The sequence below is a fragment of the Podarcis pityusensis genome, assembly GCF_964106645.2.
Source record: "Podarcis pityusensis genome assembly, chromosome: 4".
Taxonomy (NCBI): Eukaryota; Metazoa; Chordata; class Lepidosauria; order Squamata; family Lacertidae; genus Podarcis; species Podarcis pityusensis.
The window spans coordinates 60,263,621-60,280,610 of NC_138027.1; the positions used below are offsets into that span (position 1 = coordinate 60,263,621).

The 16,990-nt window shown below is 39.7% G+C and overlaps 1 protein-coding gene across 1 annotated transcript in view; it reads left to right on the forward strand.

The window, feature by feature from the left end:
* The window catches only part of CFAP47 (cilia and flagella associated protein 47), a 189,891-nt gene that overhangs the window by 102,583 nt on the left and 70,318 nt on the right, over positions 1–16,990 (forward strand). The window contains exons 50-53 of the mRNA XM_081003912.1: positions 201–345; positions 10,037–10,215; positions 11,254–11,361; positions 15,049–15,160. Of these exons, the coding sequence (XP_080860038.1) occupies positions 201–345; positions 10,037–10,215; positions 11,254–11,361; positions 15,049–15,160 (544 nt within the window). The remainder of the gene's footprint in view (positions 1–200; positions 346–10,036; positions 10,216–11,253; positions 11,362–15,048; positions 15,161–16,990) is intronic.

Below are 16,990 nucleotides of genomic sequence, written 5' to 3' on the forward strand. Positions count from 1 at the left end.
TGGCAAACTTAATATTTCAGGGTGAATGTGGGTTTCATTTTAAAAAATACAACAATTGCACAGAGCTAGTGCAAGGCTTTGCATGCCCCTAAGTTGCAATTTGGATCCAAGGCTATAGAATTTAGATATTAAGGGGCATAAGTGCTTTCCATACAGGAAATGATTTCATCTCTGCATTAAGTCTTCAGTTAATACTCAAGATTCATTGTGTTTTCCCCCTGCCCTCCTTGTTTCTTGACCTGTTTAGGACAAAGTCCACCATACAGCAAAGTCTGGTTTTCCCTGGAAATCAATTGTATACCAGCTGCACCAGAAAAAACTATACATGTTGAATGCGCTGTTCTGGTAAGATTACTTTCACTTATGGCCCAAAGAGATCTCCTAGCTGTGTATTTGGATAGGTTCATGTGATAATTTACATGCTCTCTCGGCTCTTGTCCTCCACGGCTGTTAAAGATCTTGCAAGAAGGGACTGACTGAGTGGGTCCAGGGGATGGTTAATGCCTTCTTGTAGGAGGAGTTGATGCCCACCACACTGAAGGAGGTGGTTGCAAAATGTATTGTAGAAGCCGTGCATTGGAGACTATAGCTAAGGTCAGTTTGGTGAAATCTGAAGCTTGTCAGAGCTTATGCTTGGGGTGCTTTTATACAAAGTTGTGCTTTCTTCTCCAGAGTACATTGGTTTAAGGTATGAGTATTACTTTGTAAGAACAAAAAACTTTGCATACTGTATATACATTTTGAACAACACCATTGTTTCTCTCTGTGTTGCTCCCCTTTTAAAAGCTCTTCTTGCAGAGTATATGACCTAGTCCTGATTTTCAGCACAGATTGATTTGCCCCACTTTTAGAAACGAGGGAGAAATTTTTCACCATACAGATAGATGGAGGTTTAGGAGCTGAAGTCAATGTACAGCGAATGCTTTCCTAAAGATATCAGACCCAGGAAAAATGCTCAAAATTAAGGAGGTAGTTTCTGTATGAAAAGAGTGGAGGAGAACAAGTGTTAATGAGAATAATATTAAATGTGACTTGGTGTTTATCGGAAATCAAAACTCACAGTGGAGCGTACAGTGTTCAGAATTGGGAAACCACAGGTCATAAACCCAATAATTCTGCTAAATGAGATCATGGTGTTCTGCAGAACTCCAGTGATGGCATGCTTTTAAAGATCTGTGTTGGTGTGTCTGTGCCTTCAACAGGAGCCAGATTTTTATCAGACAGCATAAAAATAGCTGACAGATACTTGGACAGTTTGCTGTTTTACAGGTATTTTCCAATTGTGGCTTTATTTCGGCAGGTTTAAGTCATTAATGCATTATGGAAATTCAGTATCTGTTTATATAAGCTGCCCAGCAGCCCACATCTGCAGCTGAAACAGAAAGGTGTTTGTTTTAATATGCAAACCATTGCACTCTCTTTGACAGTAAGAGAAAATAGTACAGCTATTCAGGAAGAAATGGAAAAAACAAAACAAAAATACCTACTTCCTATGTGCAATTTTGAAAACATTCTCTAAGAATGTATGTCGTTCTTGAAATGTGCTGTTAAAATATTAATAATAAGTGATCATGCTGTGTGTGAAAAAGCAAACAAAATGTGTTTGTTGAGAGGATGTTCAGATGTGCTTAACTTTTGAAAATGAGGAGTGCAAATTTCAGTAAGGGCCAATTTCCATTTAATTTCTCTCCGTACAAGCTCACATTGTGGGGAGGGCTGCATTTTGCATGGTAAAATACTGTATAGGGATAGCCATAACAATATATTTTCTCAACACCATGTTTGCTTCTGCTTTCTGATGTGTGTACTGAGACAATGGGTTGGTTAATCCCAGTTACAAAAAAGACCACTCTAGTAAATAAGCATTGGAATGGCATGCACAAAACAACAATCGAAACCCAACAAAACCATCTCTGTTACTGAGCTAAATTTTGGGAAGCAAATCTATGTACTTTTAAATATGATTACCCCAGAAGGAATGTCAGGAAAGTTTGGTCAAAAAATTCTCCTCATGCCTGAAGTAGGCTTGAATGTCTGTCTTAAGGGAAGAAATATCTGTCTGGCATTTGAGAAGCAGAATCATGACCATGCTGTAGTTGAGCTAAGACCCCAGTGTGGATAAAGTACAAGATCTGTTATTGGATGTGGCTAGCAGCAGTGGATGATCTTCATGAGTCTCCCTGTGCCCCAGTAAGAGTTGGGATCGTGTCATCCTCTAAAACAATGGAAAACTGCTTTTGCTCCATGACTATCATTTACCAATACATAATTGAATTGTAATGAGGAAAAGTAGAATGCAGAAAAGTAGAGATAATTAATGGGGGTTTCAAAGGAGCCTGTAGTCAGTGCTAGAGGTCACTCACTTCTTTGCTTAATATTATTTTTGCTTAGTTTCAAGTTTAGCTAAGAGATTTTTGCATGTTCTGAGGCTTCTGAAGGCCTGCTTGCCCTTTTGCTGTCTTTTTAAGGGGATTAATTTCTTGCTTTGAGTAGGTCCCATTTTCTGTTTTTTAGGCTGCTCTTGGCCACTTTCTCTGAACCAGTCTTCTTGGGCTTGAATAGTTTAGATGTATTATTTATATGGTTTCACCCCCCCCTTCTGCCCCTTCTTTTCTGTTTATTTCCATGTGAGGTTCAGAATGCACTATTTCAATTTTAAACTCTCCCCTCACTCTATTTCCCCCTGAATTCATTTCCTGTTTGGACCATTCTGGATCCTAGACACTAGATCCTGGATTCATCTTTCTCATTTTCTCACCTTAGCCCCCCTTGAATGATGATTTAGCTCCATATACTCTGCTCTGTAGCTTTTGTAGCAGAATTTTATTGTGTGACCATAGGTTGTAAAAACAACATGAAATTTAAATGGTTATATAAATCATTTTGTAGTTTAGCAGCCTTGGCAGGGTAGCCAGCAGCCCTGAGGGTCTCAAAGTCTACTTGCTTTATTAAATCCTTCTTGCCTCCAAAATAATTCAGTATATACTGGATTGGATCTGGTGTACGTTTTGAGAATTTAAGAGTTCCTGCTGTTTATTAAAGTGACTCTGATCCATTGGAAGCTCCCTCTGGTGGAAGAGGCAGGAACAGTGGCTTATCTTGACTTCTCTCCTTCCCCCTACAGCCTCTGGGGCAGAGCTTTCCAAACTGTGTGTCGCAACATGCAACATGTTGACTGCAGTGTGTAGGTGTGTTGTGAAAACATTCCCCATGTTCCTCCCGGGGCTGGAAAGGGGTTAGTTTAACCTCCAGTTTGCTAGTAAAACTGAATTACTGTGTCATGAAATGATGCATGTCTTAAAAGTGTGTCACCAACATGGAAGAGTTTGGAAAGCTCTGCTTCGCATGTTGCTAGCCAGGGACTTAGGTAATAGTTCTGAAGTTCCTGCCTGGCTCACTATCACCTCAGCTCCTGTCGTCCTGGGGAAGACGGGTGGGCCTGCCACCTGAGGGTCAGCCAAGAGCCCATATTTTTCATGTGGTTGTCCACCTTCAAATTGTGCCTTGGAAATCAAGGCATTTATAAGAGCAGTGAACTATTGGCATCCTTCCCAATCATTTTCTGTTTCTTAACAATTAAAAAACAGCACTTGTATCAATTTGTGCTTTCCCCCTCTTCTTTTTTCCATTTTGTGTTAGTTTGCAAACTTTTAGGAGAGGTCAGTACAGGATCATTTCCCTTTCCCTTGGTTCATTGGTAAAGCTTTTGGTGTGACTTGTTTATCTATTTCTTCATTTATTTCTGTTTTCAGCAAACAACAGCTACTTGATTTATTTGTCCATCAATTCATTTGCTTTCTCTTCTTTTTCCTTTAGACTATGCAAGGTTCTTATGGAGAATCCCCCACCTCCCACCTCCACTCTGTGTTTGTTTTTAATGCTTTTTATTCATTTCCAGTTGTTTCTTTCTTTTAGTCTGCTGGTTCAAAGTTTTATCCTCTGCTCTACAGCTCTAGGCTATCTGTGATTTTATTGTGTTGAATTCTTATGGTGCGGTATTATTATTATTGGTTTTCTCTACTCCTCCTAAGTCTGGTGTCTCTCCCCCCCCCCCCCCCCGCTGAGCCTTACAAGGGGATGTACATGCAGCACTGAACCTTTCTAAGGGATGGACATGTTAAACCATCTGCTTAAGGATTTTTTTCTTGCTGGGTTGGGCTATTTGTTACTTAATAAATTGGTTTCACATTAAACTAAGTGACAGTCCTACTGATAACTTTATAAATGTACACCTATTCAGTATAGTTACAGAGCATGTCGTTATGGATGTAGAGAAAGTAATAAATGTTTATTTTTGTCATTTTAAATGAGAGGACATTTTCTCATAAACTTCAAATTGAGTTGGCATATTTATAATAATAATGTTTCTCGGAGTTGAGAACCACATCTTAAAGGTGGATTTTCATTTGTAGAAATTGTGCACTTCACAACACCTGACAGTGTTCTGTGAAACAACAATGGTAGGGTGGCTGATGAGCAAATATTTCAACTTTGAGAAGGCTGCTGTTAATCATTCTAACTAAAAGTTCTGTATAGAAAATAATTTTTTTCAGATCATCTTGATGGATCATAAGAAGTAACTATCAAAAGGAGAATAAACAGCTATGTCTAGTGTGAAAATATTTGATATGCACACAGTCGCTTCAAAATACTACATTAATCAATTCTCTGGTGCATCACTAGGTGGCTAGTGTAGATCATAAAATATCTACTGTCTTCAAATAAACCTGGGAAGACTGAAAAATGGTCAGCAGAGGGCTATTCATTGAATGGTTAGACGTGTGTTAATGTTCATGAAAATGAGTTGCCTAACATGTCAAATAGCAGAACATTTTTTATTAATTTGTCATTAGCTCAGTCCTTTCTGTAAGCTTTAAACATAAAATCATCCCATTGAATACTGCATAAATTAATGCAGTTGAAAGTTGATTTAAAGCAGTAGTAGAGACAATTCCATAAAACCTGGTGTGTGTTGAAATGCTATCTGAAATTCAACAACTAATTTGCTGAATAAGATGGAGACAAGTTTTGTTTCACTGACATAAATGTGCAGTAACTCTCTTTCAGTGTCTGGAACTGCTCTGGGCTTATGCATTTTTTCTGAGAGCTAAATTAAATGCATCATAAGGTTTAAAACAACTAGGGCTGGGTGGGAGATAATGCTAGGGAAATAACAGTTTGTTTTTTGAAGGGGAAAAAATCCTCATCATTGTGTTTGCTCAGCAGGAGTTCTTAATATGAGGCAAACATCAACAGTTTGGTTATTCAGCAAATTTCCTGTTGTTGGAAGCAGATTTTGACATACTATTTTTCAAAAAGTTGCTTGAATTTTACCACATTTCTTTACATTAGTACAAAGTTAATTACTATAGCAATATAAAATGTTGTTGCAGCATTGTGCAGGTGCCATGGAAAACCATGCATTGAAACTGCTGACTAAGGAAGGAAAAACTCTGAGGCAGAGAGTTGACCTGGCTTAGATGAACTTTCGCTCCTTTTCACCCCTGTAATTCTATGGCCTTCACTACTTCTTGGTAATTGACTGATACCTTATTGCAACAAGGCCTCAAATCAAAATATGTATTTATTTTATTAGATATATATATATATATATATAACCTAGATTCTTAAGTTATTTCAAATAAAATTTTGTTGCACCCTATTTTACAGGCTTTCTTTTAGGACAATGACCAGGGGGTAAAGAGACAGTTCAAGAGTCCTTTGCAACGTACGCATTTGAAGATATGTTTAGCAATTCAATTCAACGATATTTCTAAAAACTCTATATTTCACTCCATCTGTTATTTAAAAAACACACTTGTGAATAAGTTTGCAGTGTATTATGTTTGCAGTGGCAAAGAGTAATATGTTGAGTGCTTTCTAATGCTTCCTCACACAAACTTCTGTAGTTTAGATAACAACCAGTAGAATTTAAACTACAATATTAACACTGTAACAACTTTGCATGGAATCTTTGCAATTAAGCCCTAAGGGGCAAGAATGCATAGGAAAAGGTCTCTGCTTTCCAAATGTTGGGGAAATATTCCATATAAAATTTAATAGGAGTTCAATTAAACATGCTAAATGAGGACCACTTACGAAGGAGCTGAATGTTGGCAGATGCAGGGATATTAACAATTTGTGTAGACCACTCTTTCTTTGTGAAGCAGTTCTTTAATTAATATATGCAGAAAACTGGAACATTCCGAAATTCTATAATTACTTCAAAAGTGGAAGAAAATGTGAGACAGCTTTGCTGCTTTCCCGACACACATGTTCCTGAGCCAATTATCTTATCACTTGGTTTATTTATTGATAGCTGGAAAATATTAAAGCTATAAGCATGCAGCTTAAAACCCTGAAGGGTATAGAGCAGTGTGAAAAAACATCTAAGATAGGGTTGCCATACGTCCAGAATTTCCCAGACATATCCAGAATACTGGTGTCAGGCGGAAATCGCAAAAATGGCTGGGAAAATCCGAACATATGGCAACTCATGTCGGCAGCGTCATTTTTGGCAATTTCCCTTAAAAATAGCTCAAAAACTTATTTGCCAAACATTTTGTGAATTTTAAAAAAAGCTCAACTGTTCTGTCTGGATTTTCACGGTTTGAAATATGGCCACCCTATCTAAGAGCTCCTCTGGATGTAGCCAGAGACCCATCAAGTGTGCAGCCTGTTTGGAAACCTACAAGTAGGATACAAAGGTCACAATCTTTCCCCAACATTTCCACCCTTCTCCAGCACCTAGTATCCCTAGTACAGTGGTATCTCGGGTTAAGTACTTAATTCATTCTGGAGGTCTGTACTTAACCTGAAACTGTACTTAACCTGAAACACCACTTTAGCTAATGGGGCCTCCTGCTGCTGCCGTGCTGCTGGAGCACGATTTCTGTTCTCATCCTGAAGTAAAGTTCTTAACCTGAAGCACTATTTCTTGGTTAGCAGAGTCCGTAACCTGAAGCATATGTAACCTGAAGCGTATGTAACCCGAGGTACCACTGTATTCATCAAGAGCTTCCAGGCACATTAGCTCAAACCCCTGACAAGTATGATATTTTCAAGCTTCACTCAACAATCCTAGTAGCATGGTTGAAATTTGTCTGCTTTGCTTCGTTTATGATTATTACACCGTTTCGTTGAATAAGTGCAACTGAAAACCTTGTTTTTCATGGGCTTCATTTCATTGGCTACAATGTGGCGGGGAGATTACGTGCACCAGATCAAGGCTGGCATAGAACTCCTGGGTTCTCCTCAGCAACTGAAAGGGCCTTGGGTTCAGTGAATCCAGTGCTGTCTCTATTCTCCCCATTCCTCAGAATGCTCATTTTAGGGACATAACACTGGCTCCTACCTGTGAAATAACCACCAGACCAGCTCAGGACCTGTGGGACTATCTGTGGGTAGGGCAGGCCCTCTTCTGTAAGGGAAAAGGCACCTCTGCTCCATCTTATCTTCCTCCTGTTAATGAATCTGGAGAGTAGCATTGCTCTGCTCATAGATGTTAGCAAGTGTTTAGACTCTTGCCAGGTTCATCAAACAGGATTTCTTTAAAAATAATGAATTGTTTCTTAACTCTCGGCTTAAGCTCTTTTTACAAGGTTTTGCTATGAAGCCCTTAGTGGTAAAAAGTTAATGGGACTCTAAAATTTGTTTACAGCAGTAAAATGATTCATCTGAGCCTTAAAGTATTTCATTGCAACCTTAAAATGTGTCTTATTGATGCAAGGCTATCGAATGATTTAGGTGGATATAACTCTGCCATCTGTAAAACATTAAATGCTTTAAATGCATATTTAGTCTAAATTGCCGTTTTCTGTAAATGCAAGGGGTCTTTTGAAGGGCAGCAGGCAAAGATATACCACACTCCTTGTAAGGCAGTAAATTTCCTGCCTAAGCTTTATTATTGTTATCTTTCTCATTTATTTACACACATACCCCACCCCATCCTGTTTTATTATACTATACATAAATAGAATGATCCATATTTTCCACAGAACTATCTTTATCACTGTTGGCGTAGCGTTTTATTTGTTTATAGGGGCATCTCAATGAAAGGACTGGATCTTCCCTTTGCAGCATATTTCTGAAACAAATATTATGGGGTTGTGATCATTTATTTATTTCTTTTGCTAAGTAATGAGGGCTAAGAACAAAAATTGAAGGTTATTTTGCTATACTGTGTGAGATAAAACCCATTTGCTTCCTGGTTTTGATTGTCAGAGAGGAGTCAGTGGTAACTGTTTCTTGTTACGCAGTGGCAAGGATCTGTGGCCAGTTTATACTGTTGCTGTTACTATTATATGATTTGTTAGCTGCTTTGAGGCTTAAGGAAAAGGCAGAATATAAATCCTAAAGTGTGTGTGTGTGTTTGTGTGTGTGTGTGTGCATCCTTTCCACAATATATAATAAATTAAGTGTGTAATTTATTATTTTATTATTTGCACTTCTGTGCTGCTTTTCATTATATAGGCTTCCAAAGCAGTCTACAAATATTAACATGCTATTATATCAGTAAAAGTAAATACAAAAGTAAATACAATATATATATTCAGAAGCTGGAATGACTAAAGCAGTGTTAGGGCAGCTTCCATGAGGAATGGCTGTTGACATCAACAGAGCAAACAGCTGATCAGCAGTCTTGCTTTGCACAGTGCTATCTGCAGTCTTCCTCCCACCTACTAATATAGAAAAGTGAGAATGGAAACTCCCCCTCCCTTCCTATGGTCATCCCATGCCTACTGTCAGTTTTACATATGAACCACCTCAAAGGCCAGGAGTAATCCTGTTATATAAATAATCCTTGAAACATTAAAAGGTAAAGGTAAAGGACCCTTGACAGTTAAGTCCAGTCACGAACGACTCTGGGGTTGCGGCGCTCATCTCACTTTACTGGCTGAGAGAGCCAACATTTGTCCGCAGGCTGCTTCTGGCAAAACCAGAGCAGCGCACGGAAACGCCGTTTACCTTCCCACCGGAGCGGTACCTATTTATCTACTTGCACTTTGACGTGCTTTTGAACTGCTAGGTTGGCAGGAGCAGGGACCGAGCAACGGGAGCTCACCCCATCTTGGGGATTCGAACCGCCAACCTTCCGATCGGCAAGCCCTAGGCTCAGTGGTTTAGACCACAGCGCAACCCATGTCCCTCTTTAAATGTTTAGAACCCTTCTAAACTTCCCTGAGTTCTCATGATGCAGTGGAGCTTTCTGATAATCTCAGACTCCTTCATCACCACCAAGGGTGTTGGGATTTGTAGTTTTAATTCCTCTGTGCCCAGTCCATTAAACTAGGATGAATTAAAGATTCCAGAAATCACAGAAACAGAAGGAGGGAAGCCGATGGCAGGCATTGCTGGGAAAAGCAGGTACCAGCATTTGGACTGAGGCTGGTCTTTTTGAGAGGTTTCTGAAAAACCCTGAGCCCCCCAACCTCCCGCCCTGCCCGGATTTTCTGATAAAGCTCAGGAAGACTGGAGCTGTTCTGTACTGAGGTGATTTGTGAAATTTTGCATATTCTCACTTGATGTTTGGCCTAGCAATGAGTCAAAAGGGAATTCTGTAACTGGGTTTAATGCTGGGATGAAGTGATTTCCTCCATCCTCTGATTTTCTGAGTTTGGAATGGTACTGAGCTTCCTAGCACTTGTTGTGATGAAGCAACTATAGAAGCACTTATCTGGCATCTCTCCTGGTTGAAATAATGCCTGTTTATGTGAGGTCCCCATGGAATATCTCATGGGCACAAAAGTCAGGAGTTGCTTTTTTAGCATGGGTTGTTATTTCTTCAGTACCCACAAATATTCCTGACAGGTAGATGGGCTCAGGCTTGAACACCTCTTACTGTATGCTTGTACCATTTTGTGGCAATTTCTTTCATTCTCTTGTGGCCTCTGTGGATACGCTTTCACCACTGTGCTGATGCATTCAGCAAACAGATCTGGCAAAGTGGATGTAAAGCCAACTGTTTCAAATAAGCATTGTTTTCTTGACATGTTTGGTAAAGGCTAAGGACACATGGTCTTTCTTTCTTTTCTAGGATACTGTTTGCATTGGAATTCCTGTAACCAATCCCACAGCTGATATTCTGGAATTAGAAGTGGAACTAATAGATCCTGTTACACTTAGTGGTGAAAGAAGCCTTGTTCTCCAGCCAAAAGAAACATTTCACTATGAAGTAAAGTACTCTCCAGCTGTTACTGGAGCGTCGGATGGAAGGTAAGATCTACAGTTGTGGCTGCTAAAACAGAGTTTCACTAGATCTATCGTCCTTCTTGCCACTTTAGCAATATTATTTAATTGCCTTTATTCTATTTCTTTCCATGAAACATCATTTTAATAAAGCTTGCACTTCGCTGAGCAGAACTGACTTATAAATGAAGAATGGATTTAGTCATTTTCTGTAGTTGGAGCTGCTTTCTCATGCTGCCTTTTCAATATTAATGTTAACTTCAGATTGACAGCTAAATTATTTTCCATATGTTATTTACTATAAATGATGTGATCTAAGACTTTTGTTTCAAGATTCCTGTGAACTAAAAATAATTTAGAGCTTAATGAATATGGAGGGCATTTAAATTAAAGACGTCTAATCACGACGGAAACCTGAGTGAGGCTGCGGTGTAATAATTAGAAACAATAAGATTGCTGACCTTTTGATCTTGGTTCCTGCCTTATAGCATGTTTTCATAGTCTTCAGCTGAACCAGACTACTGAACTCTGCCAAACTCTTAAGTCACTTATTTATCGGATGCTTAACTAAACTTCTAATATGAAGTCATGTTTAATAGAGCATCATGGCAAGGGGAAGACCAGATTGGCTCCATATATCAGTCAGCTGCAAGGAGCATTTTTTCTCCCACCCCACCCTACCCTGCCACAATAGGCATTTGGCTCCATCTTCAAAGTTGAAGGAATGCATACTTCACTCAAAGGTCACTGAGAGGCTGCTCCCGCAGAACATCATGGCAGAATAACAACCACCCTGGCCTCATCCATTGGCCAATAAAGGGGCACCTGTTTCAGTGTTTGTTTTCTACTACTACTACTACTATTACTGATTCCCATTTCTTTTTGTTGTGATCCCCCCCCCCCACCTGGTAGTAGTTGAGGGAAGTAATGAGAATAACGGTTCTGTGATGGGCTTTTCCACCACCTTTACAAATGGCCCCAGCCCTCACAGAACACCACAACCTTTAGAAGTGTTGTGCGCATCAAAGTCATTTTAGTCACAACTACTTATATCTCTCATTTCAGTGTTGTATTCCAGTCAGAGAAGCATGGAGAGTTTTGGTATGCACTGAAACTGAAGGCACAGAGACCTCGGTCCACAAAATTGCCTATAGCAGAATGTGAACTTGGAAAGTAAGTGTAGGATTGTTCCTTACTTTAGTTCAAATATGCTGAAATATGAAATAGTAGTGCAATATCTTATTATATAATATGTTATTATCTTCCTCATCTGACTACCTTGGTGTTTTAGAAGAGATTGTTTTGGAGGTGACTGCAAGGGAGTTGAATGATTGCAGCCAGAAAGATCATCAGCTTAGCTTGGTTGATGCCTGAGGAGCAATGTGTAGATCAGTATAAAGCAGTGTAATGGAACTGGACTGATTCCCTTAATCATTTGACTCTGTTAAAACTCTGTACAGACTTTAAATGTGAAGGATACTTTGGACATCCTAGTTCAGAGTCGCTACTACTCTATCTCTCCATTTACTTGACAAAGACCCCTTGAATATTGCCTCGTAGCCAGGTTCTGCAAATATACCATATAAAAGAAAATCACTGAAGTTACACAGGTTGGGAGAATAGGTCTCAGGTATTTTCTGTTATTCCTCCATAAGGACAAATAGTACTTTGTGCTTCAATAACTTTTGCTCTGAGAGGTCCTGCTCACATGATGAAGATTGCCATCGTGTTGCGAGCTGCAACATCTTATGAATGCTTCAATCACAGCAGGGGGAGAGAGCAGCAGAAATCACATGGCCTGTAAATTTTTCTTCGACTAAATCTTTACTATTATGAAAAATCGGTGGAGATAAGGAGTCTGCAGTAAGGTCACAGCACCCTTTCTCTCTCTCTCAGGTATAATTCAATCATATTGTTTCTCAGAATGAGGTCTTAGTGGGAGCTGTGAGGATTCAATCAGGTACAGCAACGTGCTTGCAATCACAGTTTTCCATCATAGACCTTTAGCTTGTCCCATCCAGCATCTGCTTTTTTCTTTGCTCTTGTCCCATGATTTATAGTGACATTTTTTTTAATTGAAATCATTCTGAAATTATAGCGCAATCCAGATAAAACCAGTGTTGTAATACCAGGTGACCTTTACCTTGGAAAGCAGTTTTTTTTTAAAAAAGACACTGTATCTTTTGTTCGTCCATTTTCAAGAAATGCAAGAGCATTGAGGAAGAAGTACATATTGTTGGGTTGGGTGATTTAAAAAATATGGTTTTGGTTTCATAAATTACTAAAGGTTTTAAAGTTGTTGTTTTTTTAAAAAGACCACCACAACCACAACATAGAGCAGAGTACCTAATTTATATGTAAGCTTAAAGGTTGATAATTCTGCCTCAGTCATAAATACAAAGGCTGCCCAAAGAGCAATTGGTAGTGAACACATGTGGACAAAAAGCTGGGAGTGAAAAGGGGTGGATGAATCGTCTTTTAAGTGGAAGGCATAGAGCGGTCATCTTGTTTGAGTCCTCAAGGTTACACAATGATCAAGAGGAATTGCAGGTTTATGGCATTAAATCAAATGCTATTGGAGGACTCAGTTAATTACAAGTTTCCCTTGCAGTTTTTTTCATTGAAGGGAAATACAGGTATCATCATTCATAGTTTGGGCATCATTAATTTTTCTACAGTTTTACTGAGGGTAGACTCTGTAGCTTTTATGGACTCTGTTATATGGCTATTTGTGATCTTTTCTTGTTATATTTCTGTTTTAACAGTTCTATAATTGATACATAGCTTTATTTATTTATATTTATTGTATTTATCTCCCTTCCTTGAACAGAGTCCAGGGCAATGTACAGCCAAGGATAAAGTACAAAATTATATTCATGATAAAAAAAATATACAAAACTAAAATATTCACAAAGTAGCAGTCTATAATAACCGAATCCATACATTGAGTCGGTTGGCTTAGAAGAGGCACTTCTTTAGCTACTTGGGCCCTGAGCCATTTAGGGTTTTGTAAACCACTGAGCCATTTAGGGCAGTTGTAAACCACTGAGCCTCTTGGCTTGCCAATCAGAAGGTCAGCGGTTCGAATCGCTGTGATGGGGTGAGCTCCCATTCCTCGGTCCCAGCTCCTGCCAACTTAGCAGTTCGAAAGCACGCCAAAAAGTGCAAGTAGATAAATAGGTACCGCTCCGGTGGGAAGGTACCGTATTTTTCGTCCCATAGGACGCTCCGTCCCATAGGACGCACCTAGTTTTTTGGGGGGAAATAGCGGAATTCCCCCCCCCTTTATTTCCCCCCCAAACCAGGTCGGGGAAACCGAACCAGGTCGCAGAACAGCGGGATGGCGGCGCTGCGCCTCCCTGCTGTCCCCCGAGCTTGTGGGGCTGACCGATGTCTGCCCGGTGCACGGGGCGCTCTGCTTCAGCGCGCCCTGCCCGCCAGGCGGCAGGCTGCTATCCGCAGTGTGGGGAGCTCTGCGGGGAACTCCTGCAGGGCTCCCCACGCTGCGGATGTCTGCCCGGCGCGAGGGGCGCTCTGCTTCAGGGCACTCCTCGCGCTGGGCGGCAGGCTGCTATCCGGTGCTCTGGGAAACAGGCTGCTATCCGCAGCCTAGACAGCCCTGCGGGAACTCCCGCAGGGCTGCCTAGGCTGCGGATGTCTTCCTGAAGCCTGGAGAGCGAGAGGGGTCAGTGTGCACAGACTCCTCTCGCTCTCCAAGCTTCAGCGAAAGCCTGCATTTGCTCCATAGGACGCACCCAGATGTCCCCTTCATTTTTGGAGGGGAAAAAGTGTGTCCTATAGGGCGAAAAATACGGTAAATGGTGTTTCCATGCGCTGCTCTGGTTTCGGTGTTCCGTTGCACCAGAAGCAGCTTAGTCATGCTGACCACATTACCCGGAAAAACTGACTGCGGACAAACGCCAGCTCCCTCAGCCTGTAAAGTGAGATGAGCGCCGCAACCCCAGAGTCATCTGCGACTGGACTCAACTGTCAGGGGTCCTTTACCTTTTTTTTTTTTTTTAGACCATTACCAACATCTTGAATTGGGCCCAGTAGCTTACTGACAGCTAGTTCTGTAATTTAAGGAGCAATGTTGCATTCTAACATCTTGCTGACCCTGTTGATACCCTGGCAGCTGCATTCTGCACTAACTGCAACTGCCAGACCATTTTCAAAGGTAGCCCTACATTAATACACTGCGTACTCCTTGTCATTGAGGCTTCCTTGGCCTCTAATGACACTGGGTTAAGGAATACCCCCAAGCTATGTTCCTACTTCTTTAGGGAGAATGCCACCCTATCTAGAACAGGCCGTCACACCAATAAATGAAATACTCTTAACTCACCCTATGGTGAAAACTGGATCAAAGGTATAATCTATGTGTCAGGCCACAATATATTACTATTAGTCTTGAAAAGAGAGCTACATTGATTATAAATCTGTTAGGTGTCAATTTAATAATAGAGGAACAGTGATCACTGATAATGTGATACTTCACATTGTTCAAAATGTTAAAATTGATTTGTGAATTCCATTCAGTGCCTATTACAGGTATTTAAATATTGGTACAGCTATAGCTTGAGAAGAGGGGATTCAATGGTAGAATGAATGTTTAGTTTGCTTACGGCCCCTGTTGATCTAGGCTGACAATTAAAAGATTTTAGATAGCAGGTATAGGAAATATTTGCTTAAGATCCAAGAGGGCAGCTGCTAGTAATAGTAAAAAGTTTTGTTCTGCATTGATCATTACATTACTTTCTAAATACACAAGAATAATCTTATCAGAATATTCAGTAGAACCTGAATCAATCCCAGTACTTAATAATGATGTAATAACATGACTTCTTATGCTTGTTGCAGATGGGTCCGTCAAAATATCCTTCTGGTTAATCCTACATATGAAATTCTGGAGCTGAACTATATGAATAGCAATACAGCCCATTTTATTTTGGAGATAGACCCCGAAGTTCCTGTAAGTTGAAGAGCAAAATTATTTTATTATCATATGAGAGAGTACCATGCAGGAATGTAACAATTATGGAAAACATGTGGTGTGGTGGCTTAGTATGTTAAAGGCAAGAAAACTCTGGACAAATAGAAACAACAGAGCATGTGCTTCTACAGTGCCTGTATTACAGAGACATCCATACTAGCTTCATCTAACCATTACTGCATAAGGGTGCACAGGACAATTCTTTACCTTCTTGCTACTTGCTACAACATACAATGTTGGCAGATTCTGCACAGCAGTGCTCAAAACTCATTGGACGATGACCTGTGTCACAAACTAGATTTAATGAGCACTCATATCAGAGTGCTCTGTAGACTGATAGCTATAGTCTTATATATGCTAACCTCTTATGCTCTGCGACTCCTGTCTAATGTTCCTAACCCTTCTTTTAGACTTTCCTTGCTTCCTTTATATTTTTATAGACTTTTAATTCTTTTTAGTTTTTCAAATCATTTTTCAGATTTTAAATGACTGTACCCCCCTCCCCATGCTGGTCTATGACCGTAATAAAGATTTGGTTTGATTTGTATATTCAGATTGTATTCTGAAGCTTTTTGAGCAGCAAGGAGTAGTCTCTAGACAGAACTTAATAATCTGATGTTGAGAAAGCATGTAGTAGCTAGTTATTTTTAAAAGTCAAGACAGAGGCCCAAGAACAACATAGACGCTGGAAAGAAACAAATATACCTTCGTGGAGCATTGATATTAGGAACTAAGATCCCCGAGAGAGATGTGAAAAGAGAGGATGTAACATGAATCTCAAAGAGCAGGACTGTCTTAATAATAAAGTATCAGAGTACAGAGAAGGATGAACCCCAAAGATGCTAGAAATGAAGAAGCTTTAATCTTGGAGACAAGGGGTTGCCAGCCATTTAAGGAAATACTTCATAATGGGTAGAATCCAGGTGTTGCCCTCTAACACAGAATTGTTTTTACTTTGAAAAGTTAAGAATATTCCTTTTTTAAAGTGTTCAGGGTTATATTTAAAGGTAACTCCATTGAAAGATGGCCACTACTAGGAAGAGCATAGTGGCATTCCTGGAGAATGAAAACACCAATTATGGCAGTTGAATAGATTTTGTCACTGAAGATCTTATCCATTTTTCTGTCATGAATTGAACACTATTTTGGGACTCTTGTTGCCATAGCAATAGGACCCAACCTGCTTAGAAGATAAGAATCCAACAGCTTTTAGAAACAAGTGGGTTTACTTTCACACTAAATATAGATTATTTTTGCATGTTTGTTTTTACAACATCCTTATGAATAATGATGACATATAAACATCTGATAATGAATTGGATAAGCTGAATGGAGGGAAACAATTGCTAAACGTCTCAACAGTTTGTGATCTATAGAAGTCAAAATTCATTATCATTAACTCCAGTCCATCTCTGGGTTAATGATCTGACCATAATATGGATGAACCTGTTAGAGCTCTTGCAGAATCTTTCTACAGTAAATAATATAATGAATCAAGATTATAGAGTTTGGCTACTTGCACAAATGCTGGTTTGTGAAATGATTAGTAACAGAGAACAGCCAGCTTTTGCTTATTTTATAATGAGGTGTTTAATATACTTTAGATTGGATATACTGAATACAATAAATTGATACTTGGTCTTATTTTCTCAGTTTGATATCATATGATTGGGAAATGTTAAGTGCTTAAAGGAGAAAATGGGAGTCTGTTTCTTTTCATTTTTCAAAGGTGACAATAAAACTGTTAGGCAAAAGGGGAACAGAGGATGTTCAAAGCATAGGTTTGGATCCAGAATCCCCATGAGCAGA